The sequence below is a fragment of the Mandrillus leucophaeus genome, unplaced genomic scaffold (assembly GCF_000951045.1).
Source record: "Mandrillus leucophaeus isolate KB7577 unplaced genomic scaffold, Mleu.le_1.0 Scaffold881, whole genome shotgun sequence".
NCBI lineage: Eukaryota > Metazoa > Chordata > Mammalia > Primates > Cercopithecidae > Mandrillus > Mandrillus leucophaeus.
Window position 1 is genome coordinate 874,450 of NW_012109597.1, and position 23,586 is coordinate 898,035.

Below are 23,586 nucleotides of genomic sequence, written 5' to 3' on the forward strand. Positions count from 1 at the left end.
TTTTTTTTTTTTTTGGCTATTGAATTGTGTGCGTTCTTTATATATTCTGGATGTTAACCCCTTGTCAGATGCATAGTTTGCAAATATTGTCTCTCATCTTGTAGGTTGTAATTTCAGTATGTTGACTGTTTCCTTTGCTTTGCAGAAGTTTCTTAGTTTTACATCATTTCATCTGCCCATTTTTCTTTTATTGCCTGTGCTTTTCAAGATCTATCTGAAAAATTCTTCTTGAATCAGTTTTGTGAAGTGTTTCCCGTATGCTTTTTTGTAATAGTTTTGTAGTTACAGGTCTTATATTTGAGTCTTTAATCCATTTTGAGTTCATTTTTGTTTATGTGAGATAGGGCTCCAATTTAATTCTTCTGTGTGTGGATATTTAGTTTTCCTGGGACCAATTTTCTTTGATTGAATAGCCCGTCCTTTCTCTAATGTGTGTTCTCAGCACCTTTGTAAAAAGACAGTTTACTGAGATGCATGGATTTGTTTCTGGGCTCTCTATTATGTTCTGTTGGTCTTTGTGTCTGTTTTTGTGTCAGTATCATGCTGTTTTGGTTACTGTGGGTTTGTAGTATATTTGGAAATCAGGTAATTGGATACCTCTACCTTTGCCTTTTGCTCAAGATTGCTTTGACTATTCAGGGTCTTTTGTGGTTTCATACAAATTTAGGATTGCTTTTTCTATTTTTTGAATGAATGACATTGGTATATTGATAAAGATTGCATTGAAATTGTATATCACCTTGAATAATATGGACATTTTAATAATATTAAGTCTTCCAATCTGTGAATTTGTAATATCTTTTTATTTGTGTCTGCTTCATTTTTTCATTAGCATTTTTTCATTACTGCTTTATAGTTTTTATTGTAGCGATCCTTTACCCCCTTGATTGACTTTATTCTTAGGGGGATATTTTTGGCTATTATAAATGGGGTTACTTTCTTGATTTCTTTTTTACATAGTTTGCTATTGCCTTATAAAAAATGCTTCTGGATTTTTTTTGTGTTTATTTTATACCCTGAAACTTTACTGAATTCACTTATTAGTTCTAACAGATTTGTGGTGGTATTGTTAGTATTTTCTGTACATATGGTTATGTCACCTGCAAATAGGGACAATTTAACTTCCTTTTTAAAAAAATTTTTTTAACTGTACTTTTAAGTTCTGGAATACATATGCAGAATGTGCAGGTTTGTAATGTAGGTATACACGTCCCATGGTGGATTGTTCACCCATCAACCCATCATCTACATTAGGTGTTTCTCCAAATGCTATCCGTTCCCTAGCCCCCGACCCCCCGACAGACCCTGCTGTGTGATGTTCCCCTCCCTGTGTCCATGTGTTCTCATTATTGAGCTCCCACGTATTTGTGAGAAGATGTGGTGTTTGGTTTTTTTTTCTTGTGTTAGTTTGCTGAGAATGATGGTTTCTAGCTTCATCCATGTCCCTGCAAAGGACATGAACCCAACCTTTTTTATGTCTGCATAGTATTCCATGGTATATACGTGCCACATTTTCTTTATCAGGTCTATCATTGATGGGCATTTGGGTTGGTTCCAAGTCTTTGCTATTGTGAACAGTGTCTCAATAAACATATGTGTGCATGTGTCTTTATAGTAGAATGATTTATAATCCTTTGGGTATATACGCAGTAATGGGATCTCTGGGTCACATAGTATTTTTGGTTCCAGGTCCTTGAGGAATCACCACACTGTCGTTCACAATGGTTGAAGTAATTTACACTCCCACCAACAGTGTAAAAGTGTTCCTATATCTCCACATCCTCTCCAGCATCTGTTGTTTCCTGACCTTTAATGATCACCATTCTAACTGCCATGACATGGTATCTTATTGTGGTTTTGATTTACATTTCTCTAATACCAGTGATGATGAGCTTTTTTTCATATGTTTGTTGGCAGCATAAATGTATTCTTTTGAGAAGTGTCTGTTCATATCCTTCGCCCACTTTTTTGATGGAGTTGTTTGTTTTATTCTTGTAAATTTGTTTAAGTTCTTTATAGATTCTGGAGATTAGCCTTTTGTCAGATGGATAGATTGCAAAAATTTTCACCCATTTTGTATGTTGCCTGTTCACTCTGTTGATAGTTTCTTTTGCTGTGCAGAAGCTCTTTAGTTTAATGAGATCCCATTTGTCAATTTTGGCTTTTGTTGCCATTGCTTTTGGTGTTTAGTCATGAAGTCTTTGCCCATACCTATGTTCTGAATGGTATTGCCTAGGGTTTCTTCTAGGGTTTTTATGGTTTTAGGTCTTATGTTTAAGTCTGTAATCCGTCTTGAGTTAATTTTTTTAAGTTGTAAGGAAAGGGTCCAGTTTCAGTTTCTGCATGTGGCTAGTCAGTTTTCCCAACACCATTTATTAAATAGGGAATCCTTAATACAAGCAAATGGAAAATCATTCCATGTTCATGGATAGGAAGAATGAATATTGTGAAAATGGCCAAACTGCCCAAAGTAATTTATAGAATCAATGCTATCCCCATCAAGCTACCTTTGATTTTCTTCACAGAATTAGAAAAAACTACTTTAAATTTCATACAGAACCAAAAAAGAACCCACATAGGCAAGACACTCTTAAGCAAAAAGAACAAAACTTGAGGCATCATCCTCCTTGACTTCAAACTATACTACAAGTTTACAGTAAGCAAAACAGCATGGCACTGGTACAAAAACAAATATATAGACTAATGGAACAGAACAGAGGCCTCAGAAATAACACAACGCATCTACAACCATATGAAATTCTTTTTTTTTTCCAATTTGAATGCCATTTATTTCTTTCTCTGGCCAAATTGCTGTGGCTAGGACTCCCAATAGTATGTTAACCAAAAGTGGTGAAAGTGGGCACCTTTGTCCTGTTCCAGATCTTAGAGGAAAAACTATAAACTTTTCCCTATTCAGTATGTTATTAGCTCTGGGTTTTTCATATAAAGCCCTTACGGTTTTGAGGTATGATATTTCTATGTCTAATTCATTGGGAATTTTTATTATGAGGGGATGTTGAATTTTGCTGTTTGCTTTTTCTGAATGTATCATAACATGTATATGATTCTTTTGCCTTGATTTTGTTAATGTGATTTATAATGTTTATTGCTTTGTGTATGTTGAACCATCCTTTCATCCCTGGGATGAATCCCACTTGATCATGGAGTATGTTCTTTGTAATACATTGTTGATTCTGGTTTGCCAACCTTTTGTTGAGGAGTTTTACATTTATATTTATTAGTGATACTGACCTGTAGTTTGTTTTGTTGTTGTGTTCTTGTCTGGTTTTGGTATCAGGGTAATGATGACCTTGTAGAATGAGTTTGAAAATATTCCCTCCTTTTAAAGTTTTTGCATGAGTTTTAGAAGAATTAGTATTAGTTCTTTTTTTTTTGTTTGTTTGTTTTTAATGTTTGTTAGAATTCAACACTGAAGCCATTAGGTCCTGGGCTTTTCTTTGATAGTAGAGTCTTTCGGACTGCCCCAATCTTGTTATTTGTTATTAATTGGCTCAGGTCTTCCATCACTTCATGATTTGATCTTGGTAGCAGTTAGACAAGAGAAAGGTTGTATGTATCCAGGAATTTATCCATTTCTTCTAAATTTTCCAATTTGTTGGTATATAGTTGTTTATAATTATCTTATAATTCTGTATATTGGTTATAGTACCTTCTTTTTCATCTCTGATTTTTATTTAGTTGAGTTTTTACTGTTTATTTTTTAGTCTAGCTAAAATTGTATCTGTTCATATTTTCAAAAAATAACACCGTTCATCAGTTTCTTTTACTTTTTAATTTCTATCCCATCTATTTCTGCTCTGATATTTGTTATTTCTTCCCTTCTACTAATTTTGGGCTTATTATGTTCTTTTTCCTTTTTCTTCAGCTATAACATTAGGTTGTTTATTTGAAACCTTTCTTCTTTTTGATGTAGGATTATATTGTTCTAAAATTTTCTCTTAGAACTATTTTTGCTGTATCTCATAGGTTTTGGTATGTTGTGTTTCCATTTTCATTTGTCTCAAAGAAATTTTACATTAAAAATAATTCTTCATTGATTTATTCATGTTGTTGAACGTCTATGTATTAGAGTTTCTAACATTCCTTTTGTCATTTAATCCTAGTTTTACTCTATTGTGGTGAGAAAATATAATTGATATGAGTTTAGTTTTTTAAAAAAATTGCTAAGACTTGTTCTCTGACCTAAAATATGGTCTATACTGGAGAATGTTCCATGTGCTGTTAGGAAGCACGTGTATTTCATAGCTGATGGATGGAATATTCTGTAAATGTCTGTTAAGTCAATTTGGAAAACAGCACAGTTTAATTTCAATGTTTCTTTATTGATTTTCTACCTGAATGATCTAAAATTACATTTACATTGCTAAAAATGGGGAGTTGACATCTCCTACTATTATGTTGCATCCAATCACTCCCTTTAGGTCTATGTATATTTGCTGTATATATTTGGGTGCTCTGGCGTAGGATGCATACATGTTTACAATTGTTATATTTTCTCGCTATATGGATGCCTTTATTATTATATAATGGCTTAAGTTTGATATTGTCATTCCTGTCTTAAATTTTAACTGAAACACATGTAGCGACTCACACTCTTTTTTTAAGTTTCAGTTTGTGCAGAATATCTTTTTGTGTCACTTCACTGCACTTTCTATCTTTGTGCATCTTTAAAGGTGAAGTAAATTTCTTGCAGGCATCATTTATCTGCACCTTTTAAAAAAAGTTGTATAGTCACTCTATCTTTTAATTGGACAATTTAATTCATCCACATTCAAGGTTATTGTTGACAGGTAAGGGTTTATTGCTAACATATTTTTACTCATTTTCTGTTGTTCTTTTTTTGATTCTTACTATCTTTTTGGTTAAATGATTATCTGTATTAGCACATCTTGATTCTATGTTATTTTTAATGCATCTATTATAAGTTTTTGCTTCGTGGTTATCATGAAGCTTACAAAAAATCATATAGTTATAACAGGTCATTTTAAACTCATACCTTCTTAACTTTAATTGCAAAGAGAAGAAACTGAAACACGCTCTACAGTTCAAACACCATACCCCACTCTTTTACTTTTTGATGTTTCAATTTACCTAATTTTATATTACATATCTCTTAAACAATTATTGCAGTTATTATAATACTCTTTTTTGTTTTAGTCTTCATACTAATGATATTAGTGGTTTACAGGCCACAATTACAGTATTGGTGTATTCTTATTTTGTATACTTTTACCACAGAGTTTTATGCTTTCAGATTTTTTTTGATAACATGTTAGAATTTTTTCCTTTCAAATGGAAGGACTCCTTTTAGCATTTATTGAAAGACTTATCTGTTAGTGATGTATTTCCTTAGCTTTTGTTTTTCTGGTAAAATATCTCCCCTTCATGTTTGATGGATAGTTTTTCTGGGTATAATATTCTTTGTTGAAAGGTTGTTTGTTTTTTTGAGTTTTGTTCTAGCACTTCTAAAATATTATCCCATTCTCTCTTGGAAGGTAGGGTTTCTGCTGAGAAATCTGCTGGAAGCTTTATTGGGGCTCTGTTGTATTTGGTATACTTCTTTTCTCTCACTGCTTTTAATATTCTTTCTTCGTCTTCAATTTTTAATAATTTAATTATGATGCACCTTGGTGAATTTCTCTTTGGATTGAATTTAATTGTTGATTTCTGAGCTTCCTATACCTGGATGTTGTTGTTATTCTCCTTATTTGGAAAGTTTTCAGCCATTATTTTCTTAAATAATCTTTTTAGGCTGTTTTCTCTTTTGTCTCCTTCAGTAATAAAAAGGTTTATTCCCTTTATGGTGTTTCATAATGCTCGTAGGCCTTCTTCACTCTTTCTTGGTCTTTCTTTTCCTCTTCTCATTGGATAAATTTGTATGTTCTGTCTTCAAGCTCACTGATTCTTTTCTCTTTTGATCAAGTCTGTTGTTGAAGATTTCTGGTGAGGTTTTTTGTATTTATTGTATTCTATAATATTATATTTATTGTATTCTATACATTTATACATTTATTATATTCTATAATATAAAATTTCTATTTTTATTGTTTTTGTCAAATTTCTCTTTTTATTGCTAGGCAGTTTTTCTTAATTTTCCGTACATATTTTCCTGTGATTCTCTGCATTTTTTGAGCATTATTCTGAATTCTTTGTTAGATATGTTATATATCTTTAATTCTTCTGGCTCCATTACTGGAGCTTTGTTGATTTCTTTTGGTGAAGTCATGTTTCCCTGATTTTCCCTTGTGTCTTTATATTCATTCCTGTGCATTTGCTGAAATAGCCACCTCTTCCATCTATTGCAGTTGTTCTTTGGTGGTTTTAGACTTTCACCAATTGTTACCAGAATTTAATCATGGGACCGTTTGTTGCTTTGAATTCTGGGGAGGCCTTATAGTGAGCATCAGAACTAAAATATGGCACCAGAACTTACTCACTGCCCTTCCACTGTTTCCCATGCTGAGGATGACTTATTGCAGTCTGAAGAAAACTTAAGCACACATCAGAATTTAATTGGTAACCTCTCAGGTTTTGCAGGTTAGGGGATTGCTTGACACACTTAGGCTTTGAGAGGAACCCAGCCAGGGTTTTGGGCCTTCACATATACTAGGCTCCCTTTAGCACCAAGACACCAGGCAGCATTCTCAGTATGGCTTCCCAACTGATGGGAAAACAGAACAGATACCAAGATTTTCATGCTTGTCACTGCAATCAGTGTCCCCAGTTTTATTTCCAATTTACCCCACATCATTGAGCCCTGTTGGCCCTCCCATTGCTTCCTGTGGAATGAAATCAGTGTGGGTCCCCATGAAGATTCCCAGACTGGTGAGGAGATTAAACATCCACCTTTATTTCTTCCCAAGAAACTGTGAGTCTAAGAAAATTCTCTGAGAGTAGTGTTATGCCTGCTTGGGAGAGGTGGGTGTTTACCAGCTGTGGCTTCTGTCATTTCTGTGGCTCAGGGTATTTTTGTGCTTCTTTTCCAAGTTCTTGTGAACTCAAGGTGGCATTCTTGGCTTTGAATAGTTTCTAGTTGTACGTTTGTTAAGGGGAGTAATGCTGAGGGATCTTCTATCCTACTGTCTTCCTGACATCACTCCTCTTAATTTTCTTTTAAATTATTGTTGAATACAAAGTCTTGTTGCATACTGATGTGGTTTGTATCTGTGTCCTTACCCAAATCTCATGTTCCATTGTAATCCCCAGTGTTGGAGATTGGGCCTGGTGGGAGATGATTGGATCATAAGGGAGGTTTCTCATGAATGGTTTAGCAATATCTCTCGATGCTTTTCTCATGATAGTGAGTGGGAGAATTGTGAGATCTGGTTGTTTAAAAGAGTGTAGCACCTTCCCCCTCCTCTTCCTCGTTCTGTGGCCTTGTAAGATGTGCCTGCTTCCTCTTCATCTTCCACCATTATTGTAAGTTTCCTGAGGCTTCCCCAGAAGCAGAAGTCACTATACTTCCTGTACAACCTGTAGAACCCTGAGCCAGTTAAACTTTTCTTTATAAATTACCCACTCTCAGATAATTTTTATAGCAATGAAAAAAGAGACTAATACATACCTTTAATTTTTCTTATTAAAGGACTAATACTAATAACTTTCATTAGATCTTTAATGAATTATAGACTAATTCTAATACATTTAATTTTTCTCCATAGAATTATTACTAATTGTTATTACTTTGCTATAGAATATCCAAATAAAGTGTTTAATTCCCTTTATATATTTTTTTCTTTTTTTGAGACGGAGGCTTGCTCTGCCTTCAGGCTAGTGTAGTGGCGTGATCTCAGCTCACTGCAACTTCCACTTCCTGGGTTCAAGGGATCCTCCTGCCTCAGCCTCCCAAGTAGCTGGGCTGCAGGCACACAGTACCACGCCCAGCTAATTTTTGTATTTTTAGTAGAGACAGGGTTTCACCACGTTGGCCAGGATGGTCTCATTCTCTTGACCTCGTGATCTGCCTGCCTTGGCCTCCCAAAGTGCTGGGATTGCAGGTGTGAGTCACCGTGTCTAGCCAGTGCTAAATTTAGTACATTGAAGGAGAGGTTCACTTCTGACAGAACGTGGAACTTAAAATGAATATGAGTCAGTCTTTCTTACTACATATGGTAGATTGATCTCTCAGCATTTTGATTGACAGCTAGTATCTCAGTTGTACCATAGATCAGTACTCATCTCTTATGTCACCAGTGTCACAAAAATTGATCTGCCATTACTCTGTTACCTCCGATCTTTGAAGTGGTAGGGTAATAAACTTTTCTATTGGTGATAAACCTAATTTTAGCACAGTTATGTTTCAAATGTATGATATTGATTGCTAAGAGAATGAATCATTACACAATGCTAAGCAAACAAATACACTGTAAAGCCCACTTGATCAGGGTGGATTAGCTTTTTGATGTGCTGCTATTTGGTTTACTAGTATTTTATTGAGGACTTTTGTGTCTATGTTCATCAAGGTTATTGGCCTGAAGTCTTCTCTTTTTGTTGTGTCTCTTCCGGCATTTGGTATCAAGATGATGTTAGCCTCTTGGAATGAATTAGGTTAGAATTCCTTCTCCTCAGTTTTTTGAAACAATTTCTGTAGGAATGGTACCAGCTCTGGATCATACATCTGGTAGAATTCAGCTGTGAATCAGTCTGGTCCAGGACTTTTTCTGTTTGTTAGGCTTTATACTATTCATTTATTTTTGATATTTATTACTGATCTCTTCAGGGTTTCAATTTCTTCCTGGTTCAATCTTGAGAATATATTTTTCAATGGAATATTATGTATTTTATCTTTTTTAGTTTGCGTCTATAAAAGTATTCATAATAGTCTCTGAAGGTTTGTGTGTGTGTGTGTGTGTGTGTGTGTGTGTGTGTATTTCTGTGAGGTCAGTGATAATGTCCCCTATCTCATTTCTGATTGTGTTTATTTGGATCTTCTCTATTTTTTTCTTTATTAATATAGCTAGTAGTCTAGTAATCTTATTTATTCTGCAAAAACAAACTTTTCATTATGTGATCTTTTGTCTTTTTTTCTCAATTTCATTCAGTTCAGATCTGATTTTTTAAAATTTCTTTACTTCTGCTAGTTTTTGGGTTGGTTTGCTGTTGTTTTTCCAGTTCCTCAAGCTGTTATGTTAGATTGTTAATTTGAGATCTTTCTAACTTTTTGATGTAGTCATTAGTGCTGTAAACTTTACTCTTAGTGCTGTTTTAGCTGTGAACCAGAGATTCTGGTATGTTGTGTATTTGTTCTCACTGTTTTCAAAAAAATTCTTGAATGCTGCCTTAATTTCATTGTTTACCCAAATGTCATTTAGGAACAGGTTGTTTAATTTTCATGTAATTGTATGGTTTTGAGCGATCTTCATAGCTATTTTTATCGCACTGTGGTCTGAGAGTGTGGTTGGTATGATTTCAGGTTTTTTGAACTTGCTGAGGATTGTTTCATGGCTGATTATGTGTTTGATTTTACAGTACATTTCATGTGCAGATGAGAAGAATGTATATTCTGTTGTTTTGGAAGAGTTTTAGAAGAGTTCTATAGATATCTGTTAGGTACATTTGGTCAAGTGTTGAGTTCAGTTCCTGGATATTTTTGTTAGTTTTCTCCCTTGATGATCTGTCTAATATTGGCAGTGGGGTGTTGAAGTATCTGACTGTTATTGTGTGGTTATCTAAGTCTTTCGTAGGTCTCTAAAAACTTATTTTATGAATCTGTCTACTCCTGTGTTGGGTGCATATATATTTAGGATAGTTAGGTCTTCTTGTTGAATTGAACTATATGTAATTATGTAATGTGCTTACTTGTCTTTTTGATCATTCTTGGTTTAATGTTCGTTTTGTCTTAAATTAGAACAGCAACTTCTGGTATTTTTTAATTTTACATTTACTTGGTAGATTTTTCTTCATTTCTTTACTTTGAGCCTCTAGGTCTCCTTGCCTGTGAGATAGGTCTCCTTAAGACAGTACTGTATAGTTGGGTGTTTATTTTTTGTCCAACTTGCTACTTTATGCCTTTTAATTGGGGCATTTACCCAGTTTGCATTCAAGATTAATGTTGGTAAGTGGGTATTTGATTCTGTCATCATGTTGTTAGCTTAGTATTATGCAGACTGGATTGTGTAAGTGCTTTATGGTGTGAGTAGACTATGTACTTAGTTGTGTTTTTGTGGTAGCCAGTAACGGTGTTTTATTTCCCTATTTAGGACTTTCTTAAGGACCTCATGTAAGGCAGGTCTGGTGCTACTGAATTCTCTTAGTACTTGCTTATCTGAAAAGAATTTTATTTTTCCCTCACTTATGAGGCTTAGTGTGGCTGGATCTGAAATTTTTGGTTGGAACTTCTTTTCTTTAAGAATGCTGATGGCCCCCCATCTTTTCTGGTTTGAAGGGTTTCTGCTGAAAGTTTCATTGTTAGCCTGATGGGGTTTCCTTTGTAGGTGACCTGCCCCTTCTCTCTAGCTGTCTTTTTTTTTTATTTCATTACGAACCTGGAAAATCTGATAAGTATGTGTCTTGGGGATGGTTGTCTTGCATAGTATGTTGCAGGAGTTCTCTGTATTTTTTTAATATGAATATTGGCCCATCTGGTGACATGAGAGAAATTTTTTGTGAACTGTATCCTTAAATATGTTTTCCAGGTTGCTTGCTCTCTGTTTCTCTCTTTCTCTCTCTCTCTCTCTCTTTCTGCCATGTCAGTATGTTACAGATTTGGTCTCTTCACATAATCTCATATTTCTCTGAGGTTTTGTTCGTTCTTTTTTATTTGTTTATATGTCTGATTGAGTTAGTTTGGAGAACTAGTCTTTGAGCTCTGAGATTGTTTCCTCAGCTTGGTCTGTTCTGCTGTTTATACTTTGTGATTGTATTATGGAAGTATTTGTATTGTTTTTCAACTCTCTCAGATTCATTTGTATCTATCTTAAAACAGCCATTTCTTCATTCAGCTCCTGTATCTTTTTATTGTATTTCCTGGATTCTTTGGCTTGGGTTTTGACTTTCTCCAAGATCTTGATGACCTTCATTCCTATGTGTATTCTGTATTTTATGTCTGTCATTTCAGCCTGGTGCAGAACCATTACTGGGGATCTAGTATGGGCATTTAGAGGTAAGAAGACACTGGCTTTTTGTGTTACCAGACTTTTTATGCTGTTTGTTTCTCATCTTTCTGGGCCGATGTTCCTTTAATCTTTGAAGCCGCTGTCCTTTGAATGAAGCCTTTTGCTTTTATCTTCTTTGAAGCCCTTTAGTGTTTGATTGTGGTATAGGGTGCCTTTAGTCGACTGGCTTTGATTATGGAAGATTCCAGGGGGCCAGGAAGCCCCCAGCTGTATCTTCTGGCCCCTTGAGGTTATGACCCTGACCGCTAGAGGTGCTGAAGTGTTCCTAATAAGCTAGCCCCGAAACTTTAAGGGGAATGCTAGCTGAAGCGCTCCATAGCGTTGTTGGCAGTGGTATCAGCGCTCACTTGTGCTTGCCAGTCACTGTGGCCTTGCAGTGGAGTGCTTTTGTGTCAGTGGGGTGGTGCACTAGTGGGGGTGAGGTGCTGACAGGGGTGGGCGCGCCGGTGTACACTGCGCTCACTTGCGCCAGAGTAGAACCTGCACCGCGGGGGTGGGCGTGCCGGTGTACACTGTGCTCACTTGCGCCAGAGTAGAACCTGCACAGCGGGGGTGGGCTGCTAGTGGACGCGAGGTTCTGGAATCTGTGCACGCAGTCGCACCCACCGCTGTGCGGTGGGCTGCCCACACCTCAGCGAGGGCTGGCAGGGGTGGGCAAGGCAGCAGAGTGTGCTCATGACAGCAGCGGTGGGGCAGTGGGGTGCACACTCACATGCCTGGTAGGAAGAGGGTTGGCGAGGTCGTTCGGCCCTTGCGCACACACTGGCAAAGCAGTGAGGGGAGGCTGCAAGTGAGAAGAGGTTGTGGGTGGGCTGGTTTTGTAGACAGAGTCCAGTCTGCTGGACTTCTCTGATGGTTAGACATGGACTGCCAGTGAGGACGCTGTCATGAAGGCATCTGGGAAGTACCCTGGTTGGACATTTAATGCTGCATTGCAAGCGGGAGCGATCACGCTGGGGCTCCAGGAGAAGCCGGCAGCAGGAGAGGCTGCTCAGATAGAAATGGCTCTGAAACATGGGCAGGACCGCTCTGCTCCTAATCCGACTGTCACCCAAATGCAAAAGTCTGAATTATAGCAGCTTGGTGAGCCTTGGGGGATAGACATCCCTGGCCATGCTCCACTGCAGCCATTTCCCCGACAAACCTTCTGAGCTGTGCCCAGGTTGGAGTCCTGGCACTGGCATCTCTCAAAGCAGCTCTTGCTGCCGGATCAAGTTGTTCCTGGGGGTCCTGAGGTCTCCTGCAACTAGAATTATGGGGGTGTGTGGCAAGGATGGGCCACTCCTCACCTGTTAAACTCACCCCTTCCCCAATATTCACTGGGGGCCAGGAGTGGGTCCCAGGGCTCAACAGCCCCATGCAGGATTTCCAGATTCCTCCCGCTTCAGTCCAGTAACTTCGTCCTCCTTCCATCCGCTCTTAATGCCTTCCCTCTGAAGGTCGGCTTGAAGTGTGCTAGTATTCCCAATGCCTGAATCTCTCTGTGAGAGATGTTTAGCCTGGCTGTGTCAGGTCAGCCATCTTGGCTCTTTCCTCTTTTTCTTTTTTTAACTACTTTTTGTCTTTCTGATAATTCTCTTTATCTACCTCACCCAAAATATACCCATAGAGAAAATATACAATTTCCCTTATTGACATATACATTAAATAGAAAAATAAAACAAAACATGCATATTATCTTCTAAAAAATATGTATCAATTTTCTATAGCTAGATAAATATTTAATGGAAGAAACAATGCCTTCTATGTGTGGGCACAAGTTAAAAAAGGAAAATAAAAAGATATAGTACTTCTTTTCTAATACCAGAGTTTGAAATGCTTCCATTCTTATTTTACTTTGTTTTGGTTAGCAACTTAAAATATGAATTATTGCCATCAGAATAAATCTGATTTAGTGAATTTATTTTAAGTTGTATTTGAAAAAAATACCAATATTTGTTATAAATTTAACAATAAAAAAGTAAATTAGTTACTTCCTGGTCCTTGATAAGTCCTAAAGCATGACATCATTGTTGAGCTTAGAAAATCTCTTTGCTGATGTAGGTACATCCAATCAATAGGTGGGATTCTGCCACTATATCAAAAAGATGTGTCTGGTCCGCTGATATTTGTTGATGTCACTGATTCCTAGTCCTCTCAGGAATCTCTGTGGCTTTCCAACATTCTCCTGGGAGAAAACACAGCTATTAGTGGACAACTTTTCCCATTTTATTCTGAGTTTTTAAACTATTTTCTGTCCACTTGAAAATTTATGTTACTCACTACATTGCCTTCTCCTGCATTAATTATACTATATTTGGAAGAAATGAACAAAAACTTAAATGTAAAACAGATGATAATATCTACAGGATGCATCTTACTGTCACATATTTTGAATGTTCCTAATTGCAATTAGTTTTCACCCCCCAATATTTATCTTGTCAATGTCATGATTTTGTACTCTCCTGCCTAAAAAGAAAATCTATGTTCTTTCTTTAAATTTTAAAACTACATTTATCCTAATATTTTACATGACTAAGAACATATGACTGTAATCACTTGAAAGGTATTGTGAAAATATGAATGTTTTAGGTACAAACTCAGAGGTGCCAGACAAAATGAAATTAATCAGTATCTACTTGTGTTGAGCAGTTACCAGCACAGATGGTAGCAAATAAGCTTATTGTTTGTCTCAATATATTAATGATGCACAATTACATGTATTTCACTTTGGATGAATATCTGACAGACTAGCAAGCAATATTTTGGAAACATGACCCCTTGATTGATAATGGAGAGAAGTATTTAATATTTATGTCTAACTTAAATTTAATACATTCTATATCATTTTAGATGCCTCCATCCAAACTTTTTAAATTGGGACATGACACAAAGTAATCAAAATAGAGGTTCAGTGACTTTGTGGAGTATAAAGTTAGAATTTTGAATTCTTCATAAACATAGGGGTGATTTTTAAAGATTATGTTTGAAACTTAAGTCTTGATGGTTACCCCCTCAGTAGCCTCTAATCTCTATTTGAAAGATTTATAGGGTACTAGATTTTTATTTATTTATTTATTTATTTTGGCAGAGTCTGGTTCTGTCACCCAGGATGGAGTGCAGTCGTGCGATCTCGGTTCACTGCAACTTCCACCTCCCAGGTTCAAGTGATTCTCCTGTCTCAGCCTCCCGAGTAGGTGGGACTACAGTCACGCGCCACCATGCCTGGCTAACTTTTGTATTTTTAGTAGAGATGGGGTCTCACCATATTGGCCAGGCTGGTCTCGAACTCCTGACCTCATGATCCACCTGCCTCGGCCTTCGAAAGTGCTGGGATTACAGGCATGAGCCACCATGCCTGGCCTAGATTGTTGAATCAACAAATCAAGCCAACAGGATGATTTGAGGATTTATATAAAACAACTAGAAAACTGAACAGTAATAATTTTTATTTTTAATGAAATATATCAATAATTGAATGTTAAAAGGTGTGATGTAAATGATCATTGTTGAAAAGAAAGAGTGATCAGTCAAGTGATTTTTATTGTTATTGCTGTGGGCTTAAGAAATAAGAATGTGGAATTAATGAGAAGTTGAGAATTTTCTGAGGGGTTGGGTAAGAAAGTACAAGAGATATAGAGAAGTACAGTATGTGGGCAGAAAGCAGTCTTTTTTCCCTCTAGAAGATTAACACATAGACAAAAGAAGACCAATGAGGAACCCACAATCTTGGGAAGAACATATAACAGAGTATCCACAGGGAGCTGTATCCCAGAAAGGGCACTAGATGAGAAATTCAGACTTCATTTTTTCATCTATAAAATGAGAATTGTTCATTCTCTTTAATCTGACTAATATGAACTTCATGAAGATATTTTAAAATTGTAAATGATATGGAATATAATAATAGATAATACTGGCATTATATTAGTTATAAAATAAAATAATATCCACATATGACTCTTAACATCCTCACATGAGTAGGAATGGGCAGTACTAACTTTGGAGCTATAATGTACTCATTATTTGAAAAAACTGTCAAAATCTACTCTCTTTCTAAATAATTGGTTAATATGATATTAAAATGTAAAATGAAGAATATTCTTTGAAAATTACATGATAAGTGTACCACTTTAGTACTTATTTAAAATTTTGTTCTTTATACATTACTAGGGTGTTATTCATAAGTGCAACATTCAGAAATTTACATATTTTCTCAAGAATTTGGGAAGAATGTAATGAATGTTCTCTTCTTGCTTAAAAACACTCACAAATTAATTTGCAACTTATTATTGACTATAAAGTTATTCATATTTCTCTGCCAAATGAGAAAACCCAGTTCATATCCGAAATATAACACTTTTTCTTTCTAAATAAAGAGCAATTTTTACTATTTTTGAAACATCCTATTTATGACTTATCACTGCAAGTTAATATGCACATTGTGGAGTTTATTTTTGTTATTCATATGGAGGATTTTAGGTATTATAGCCACCTTATAAAGATCTGAAATGAGTTTTAGTTGTGACATGTTTTGTCTTTAGGTTCTATTTATATTTTCAGTTTAGGTGGAAATAGTTCCCTGTTGACATGTCCACTGCTTACTTTTTGTTACTATCCTTTGCTTACTTTTATGCCTCCAAAAGTTTGTGGCTTTATAATCGATTTACCTTTAATTCACTATAATCTTCATCACAGTAGAATGAAGTAAGCTTGTCAGATGTGATTCCTAGCTCTTTTTATATTTAGGAATTCAAAGGCAATAGCAACTTGAGAGCCATCTTTTCAGAAATCTCAGTACATTCCCAACTGCAATCTCATATACTAAGTAAATATATGAATGGAAACATTTTTTACATTTCCATTTATTTTGTTACTATTCCAATTGCTACTTATTGTCAAGGTTTATTCCATCCTGTAAACTGCCACTCCAAACCATAGGAGAAGGAACCACCTTTGCAAAATGCAATTAAAGTAGCCACTTCCTCCAGCTACCTGGACATAGTGATTGTCCACACCTTGTCTAAGCTGGGCCAATTAGATTCTCTCAGAAGTTGGAATTGGGTCTCACAGATATCAGTCTCTGCAGTCATTTGAATTAAGTTAGTGTAAACTCAAGATCAAAGAGTTCAACCTTGTTTAGCTTGTGTGTATAGGAAGAGAAACAGAGAATGCCAAACCAGCGAGAAGATAAGAGGATGGGGGAGAGGGAGTCAGAATGAAGAAAAGGGTGAGGGGATAAGAGAGAGAGAGAGAGAATGATGAAGAGGGTGAGGGGCTGAGGGAGAGGGAGAGAGAATGATGGAAATCGTGAGAGGATGAGGAAGAGAGAATGATGAAGAGGGCAAGGGAATGAGGGAGAAAGAGAGAATGAGGGAGAGGGACAGGGAATGAGGAAGGGTGAGATGGAGGATGATAGAAAGGATGAGAGAGTAGGAGGAGGAGAAGAAGGAGAGAGACAAGACGAGGAGAGAGGAAAGAGAGGAAGAGGGAAGCCTGAAAAGAGGAGAAGAAAGGAACAGGAGAGATGAAGGGAGGGAAGAGAGAGAAATAACAGGGAGTAGGAAGGAAGAAAGATAAATGAGAGAAAGAGAGATTGTAGGAAAGAGCAGAATGAAGAGATTAGGTGTCTTCAGAGAAATAGAAAGAAGCTGAGGCTTCATGCCTCTTTTTATTCCTTGATGCTAGTGCCAGAATCTTGACTTCACTCTCTGCTCTTGGTTTCCTTGAGGTCCACCCATATTGTTTATTTATTTTGCCTCACTCGTTCAATCCGAAGAACCTTAACCAAGATATAAATTAAATCAAAGCTTTACTAATATCATAATTTAAAAACCAAAGGATTGTTTTGGTTTTTGAACATTTAAAGCCATTTAATATCTTGTTTTGCTATAGAAATAATAATTTCTTTAGCGTATTTGAAAAATGCACACATGACCAGGCGCAATGGCTCACACCTGTAATCCCAGCACTTTGGGAGGCCAAGGCAGGCGAATCACAAGGTCAAGAGATTGAGACCATTCTGGCCAACATGGTGAAACCCCGTCTCTACTAAAAATGCAAAAAATTGCTGGATGTGGTGATGTGCGCCTATAGTCCCAGCTACTCAGGAGGCTAAGGCAAGAGGATCGCTTGAACCTGGGAGGCGGAGATTGCAGTGAGCCAAGATTGCGCCACTGCATTCCAGCCTGGCCAGAGTAAGACTCCACCAAAAATAAATAAATAAATAAATAAATAACCACAAGAAAAATGCACATATTTAACAAAAAATAAATAAAATTTACCTCTGATCTCACCATCTGGAAGTAGCTTTCACTAATGTTTTAGTACATTTTCTTATAATCTTCTGTGCATGCCAGTACATACACACACACACAACATATTCATTCTTTCTGGACACTAATCAACAGTATGTACAGTTTTACATTATGTTATTTTTATTGAACAAAATGAAGTTTCGAAGACATGGCTTTTATTCAGTATTATCCCACTTAATTAACCATTATTGTATTTATAATCATTCTGGATTTTTAATTTAAACAGTGTGAATTATAGCTTCATTAGTGCTATGATTTTTTATTTCTTCATTTAGTCAATAAGTCTTTATTAAGTACTCACTCTGTACCAAACATTTTGACACAACTAACCAGGAAGATGCGTGTCTTGAGGGGATTGTAACTTTACAGTGAGAAAGACTAGTAAGCAATACCTTCATTCAATTCAGGTCACTCAATTCTTTGAGGGAAAGCGGGTAAGCAACTACTTCCTAGGGGGAAACTGGGTCTTGAACTGAGTCTCAATACATGAATAAATGAGAGGAGGGTACATGTGAAGTAGCAGGAGATAAATTAGAAAGGCAGGCAGGTACATCTAGTTCTAGATCCTTGAGGAATCGCCATACTGTTTTCCATAATGGTTGAACTAGTTTACAATCCCACCAACAGTGTAAAAGTGTTCCTATTTCTCCACATCCTCTCCAGCACCTGTTGTTTCCTGACTTTTTAATGATCGCCATTCTAACTGGTACCATATGACCCAGCCATCCCATTACTGGGTATATACCCAAAGGATTATAAATCATGCTGCTATAAAGACACATGCACACGTATGTTTATTGCAGCACTATTCACAATAGCAAAGACTTGGAATCAACTCAGATGTCCATCAGTGACAGACTGGATTAAGAAAATGTGGCACATATACACCATGGAATACTATGCAGCCATAAAAAAGGATGAGTTTGTGTCCTTTGTAGGGACATGGATGCAGCTGGAAACCATCATTCTTAGCAAACTATCACAAGAACAGAAAACCAAACACCACATGTTCTCACTCATAGGTGGGAACTGAACAATGAGATCACTTGGCCTCGGGAAGGGGAACATCACACACCGGGGCCTATCATGGGGAGGGGGGAGGGGGGAGGGATTGCATTGGGAGTGATACCTGATGTAAATGACGAGTTGATGGGTGCTGACGAGTTGATGGGTGCAGCACACCAACATGGCACAAGTGTACATATGTAACAAACCTGCACGTTATGCACATGTACCCTAGAACTTAAAGTATAATAATAATAGTAAATTTAAAAAAAAAACTTAAAAAAAAAAAAAGAAAGGCAGGCAGGACTCAGATCATGGGGAGGGAGGAGAGAGAAGGGGAGTGAAGGCTTACTTGCCATTATATAAGGAATGGATATCACTGAACATTTCAAATATGCATGTTGGTGGCGGGAAGGGGAGTAAGAATGTAGTAGATTTGCATTTTTAAATGATTATGTGACAGTAGAAGATTGATTTCTCAGGCATAAAACTTGAAGTGGGAAAGTTACTTGAAGTGAGAAATCTACTGAAATAGTCCACATAGGAAATGAGATCTAATATTACACTACTAGAGGAGAGAGATTAAGTTATGGCTATATTGAGAAGACAGTTTATGGTATTTGACAACTAGTTGGCTGTCAGAAGGTGAAGGGTAAGGACAAACTCAAATTGCTCTCAGTCTTCTGGCTTGCTATTATTTTATGAGGTATAGAATGTAAGAGGAGGGACAAGTTCAGTAGAAAGTATGGATTTAGGTGTGTTAGGCTTGTGTTCCCTGTTGATCATCCAGGTAGAGGTGACTAGTTGTCAGCTAGTGCTGCCATCACAGAGTATCACAGACTGGGTGGTATAAACAATAGAAATTTATTTTCTCAATTTTGGGATCTAGAAGTCTGAGATTAGAATGCCAGCATGGGCAAGTTCTGGTCAGTCTTTTTCCTGACTTGCAGTGGCCACTTCCTCTCTGTGTTCTTATATGCAGGAGAGAGTGTAAGTTATCATTCTACCTTTCTCTTCTTACAATATAACAGTCCTATTGTATTAGGGCCCCACTCTTATGACCTCATTTAACCTTAATTATCTCCTGCAAACCCTAGCTCCAAATACATTTAGAATGTTTAGAGCTTCAACCTGTGAATGAATTTGGGAGAGTAGGGATATTTCAGTTCGTAACAGCTAGACATAAATCTAGAAGTTAGTGACACCTAGAAATTGGAAGTATAGTTGGGTATGCCTCATCATGAGATTGGATAGGTACACCCAATCAAGCATCCGGAGAAAGAATGGAAAAGGGTCCAGAACTGAAGCATTTATGTTGTTCTCGGGAGAAGAGAAGATAGCAAAAAAGACTGAAAAGGTAGGGTCAGGGAGTTGGAGGACAAGCAGGAAGCAGGATGCCTCTGCATGTAAGGAAGCAGGTAATTTTATCTAGAGTGGAAGATTCAACAGCATCAAATGATATGTAGAAGTCAAAGAAAATTAGTGAGCAGCTATTTTACCTATCTAAACAAGTCAGATCCCAGTCTTTTGTTCTTGACAGCATATGGTTTTGGGGATATTTACTCATTCCTCACCTCTTCCTTGTTCCTAGTTTCTTTTTAGCTATTCAGTCTGTCTTGTTTACCACTGTTCTGTGTTACATTGCTTGTAGTGAACAATGTCAATAACATAACATTGGACTACTTAACAATATAGAAACATTGCTTTGTGTCTGCTTTTCCATAGTCAGTAGTTTGATATTTTTAATGTTTGATCATATTTTTAAAATGATCCCTGACTGCTAATCTCATAACATGAGATTAGCAGGGCAAACTGCCGAATGGACAACATATACCTAATCAATGAAAATATGTCATAGATGAGTCACACTTTAGACACTAATCCATAATGGGTCTCTATTTGGAGTTATTTGAATGACATATGAGATATATAATCCAAAAGAAATAAGCTTAGAACTGTTTAAGCATGACCTTTCCTAGGAGAAATAAAAAATAAATTAAAAAGTTATTTTCAGAAGGAGAGATATTAAACTCATTCCTAGAGTTAAGAAAAGAATGTTAGGAAAAGATTTACCAAAATAAATTGTATAATATCTATAAATATCATGGGGGATAAATAAATAGGAACTGGGAATACATCTCCAGGTATTTTCACAGAACAGCTTAACGACAAAGACGTTTTCTAAGGCTTAAATGTAGCATTATTTTGAATTGTAAAAATACAACAAGTTAAACAATATTTGTTGTAAAAATGTTTCTCATATATTATTACATATTGCACATCAAGAATATTTTTAAATAAAGTGAATATTATATACTTGCTTTTTTGGTAAACATTGCCTAAGTAAAATATGCAATTTTGGCTTTTGCTCTCAAAAACAAGCCTTGATGTTCACATAGTTAGAGCTGCAACTGTAGAGCACTGTTGCCAAAGGAGGATGGTAAACTTTTTGGTAATGCTGAACCTACTAGCAGGTGAGGGCATTTAGCATACTGATGGTGATATGAACTAAAGGAAATGTTGACACTGTCCCAAACAATATTCCTTTTATTTTTAAAGTTATTTCCTTGAGGGCAAAATCATAACCTGTATAAGCTCATAGTACATTATGGCTTATTATTTTGCCTTTGCTATATTGCTCAGAAAATAAATTTGCTTATCCTGATAAATTTATTCTTCACAAGGCCATGAATATTATTTTTTCCCAATAGCTTGTAATTTCATTATAGCTTGCAAGTCGATTTTTTCTTTTGTTATTTGCTTCAGTATTTCGCCAAGCATAAAATTTTAGATAAATATTCCACTTGGGGGATTATTGTGCCATCCTCTTCTTTCTACTTAAAAGATGCACTTTTTAAAAAGGCAATGTATTTGTCCTTCTCATCTTCCAAAATCTCAAAAATGTTCAATGAATTCTAATAAATAGTATTTTTTCTGTGATTATTTTGGCCAGTTCATTATGGAATTGGGGTCTTGCAGAAGTATATAAATTTTTAAATTGTTTAACTTGGCTCATATTTTTATTAGAAGTTGTTTATATTTTAATCATGGCTTTTCATTCTGCTGCATTTTGTGGGGCATAATTGTGTTTTCATAAGGAAATATATGATACAATATATGAATTAATAACTAAACAGGAGACTTAGACTTACTTCCAACTCCTGTTTGGGGATTAAAAAAAATGGGAAGGAGCATCACTTCCAGCTGTAGAACAGCAAGCAAAAAAACTAGAGAGTTTGCAGATTCACAACTTTTCTTGGACTCATCAGAGAACTAAGGTCATAGGGCAACCAACTAACCTGAAACTTAGGAGGAGACACAAGCACTTATTTTACTGGAGCAGATATCTCCAGATGGCAGTAAGAATTTAGCTGAATTTTTAAATCGAATTGATAAAGCCAGTTGCGCACTAGAAAGATAATATAGCAACCCTATTGACTGCAGATATGAGGGGATTTGCACCGCAGGCTTTTCTCCATAGACTTCAATGTATACTCAAAAAAAAAAAAAAAACCTGTCTAGAGTCCTCTGAAAGCATCTCTTCTGATACAGGCATAGCATAAGAAGTACAGGAATCAGTCTGAGAAAGGCAGGAATCATCACCTGGATCCTTCTCCCCTTCTCCCTACAGAAGAACCTGGATCCTTCTCCCCTTCCCCCTACAGAAGAAAAGCCTTAAACTGCTAAGTGTAGGACAGTGGTTCTCTGAAACACAGTGTAAAAGGAAGACCTAAAGTTGAGAGTGGAGCAGATACTGAGAAAAGAAATGGCTATCCATGTATTACCCATCCTAAACACGAGAGAATACTAGAGGAATTTGCAGCCTGTGATGCCAGGTAACCTTGGTAACAACAAATCCCAAACCTAGCTTAACTCCTGAGTAGAATGATTCACACTCCAGACCTAGCAGAAGGACAGTCATTCTCATTTAAAGACATAAACACTATTTACTCATTCTTTAATGTCCTACACAAGATATTTAGTCTTAAACAAAATGTACAAGATGTGTACAATGGCAACAAAAAATGGGCACACTGCCAAAACAAAAAGAATTTAACAAAACCAAAGATATGACTTCCATAATAAAACTATCAGACAGAAAACTTTTAATTACTGTCATTAATATTTTAAAGACTCAAATGGGAAAAGTGAACAATATGCACATCACATAGGTAATTTTAGCAGGCAACTGGAAACCATAAGAGTCAAATGGAAATACTAGAACTGAAAAACATAGCAACAAAAGTGAAGAATGCATTTGATGGGCTCATCAATATGCTTGGTACACCTGAGGAAAGAATTATTGTACTTGAAAACAGGTAAATTGAGAGCTGAGGTACAATAGTGTATTTGCAATCTTCTGGGAAGTAATCTTAAATATGTGTACTTGTAATCCCAGATGGAGAAAAAGAGAACAAGACCAAAGAAATATTTGAGGAAATAATGGCAAATGATTCTCTGAAATTAATGATAAAGAAATTAATAAGGATTTAATGAGAAAAAAATCAATGAGAGACACCAAAACAGATTGAAGAAGCTCAGAGAACAGTACACACATAAACACATATATAAAAAGGAAACCATACTCAAATTGCTAAAAACCGAAGATAAAAAGAGAATTTGGAAGACATCCCAAGAAAAAGACATATTATGTACAGTGGACTTGTTATCAGAAACAAGACAAGTCAGAAGACAAAAGGATGACATCTTGAAACTGATGGAAGATAGCTACCTTCAACCCAGAATTTTATAACCACTGAAAGTTATCATGATGAAGGAGAAATGAAGATGTTGTTTGACATATAAAAATGGGGAGAATTTATTGTCAGCAGAGCTTCTATATAAGAAATATTAAAGGAGGTTCTTTAAGGATATGGAATGTAATACCAGAGTTAAACTTGGTTATTGATATGGTTTGGTTCTGTGTCCCCACTGAAACCTCACATCAAATTGTAATTCCCACATGTCAGGGGAGGGACCTGGTGGGAAGTTATTGGATCATGGGGGCAGATTTACCCCTTGCTGTTCCCGTGATAGTGAGTGAGATATCATGAGATCTGGCTTTTAAAAGTTTGTATCATTAAAAAGTCAGGTAACAACAGGTGCTGGAGAGGATGTGGAGAAATAGGAACACTTTTACACTGTTGGTG

At 36.3% G+C, this 23,586-nt stretch overlaps 1 protein-coding gene across 1 annotated transcript in view; it reads left to right on the forward strand.

Moving 5' to 3' along the window:
- The window catches only part of GALNT13 (polypeptide N-acetylgalactosaminyltransferase 13), a gene marked incomplete at its 3' end in the record, with an annotated part of 293,810 nt that overhangs the window by 118,020 nt on the left and 152,204 nt on the right, over positions 1–23,586 (forward strand). Inside the window, exon 3 of the mRNA XM_011969317.1 lies at positions 11,078–11,122. Coding sequence (XP_011824707.1) covers positions 11,078–11,122 — 45 coding nt within the window. The remainder of the gene's footprint in view (positions 1–11,077; positions 11,123–23,586) is intronic.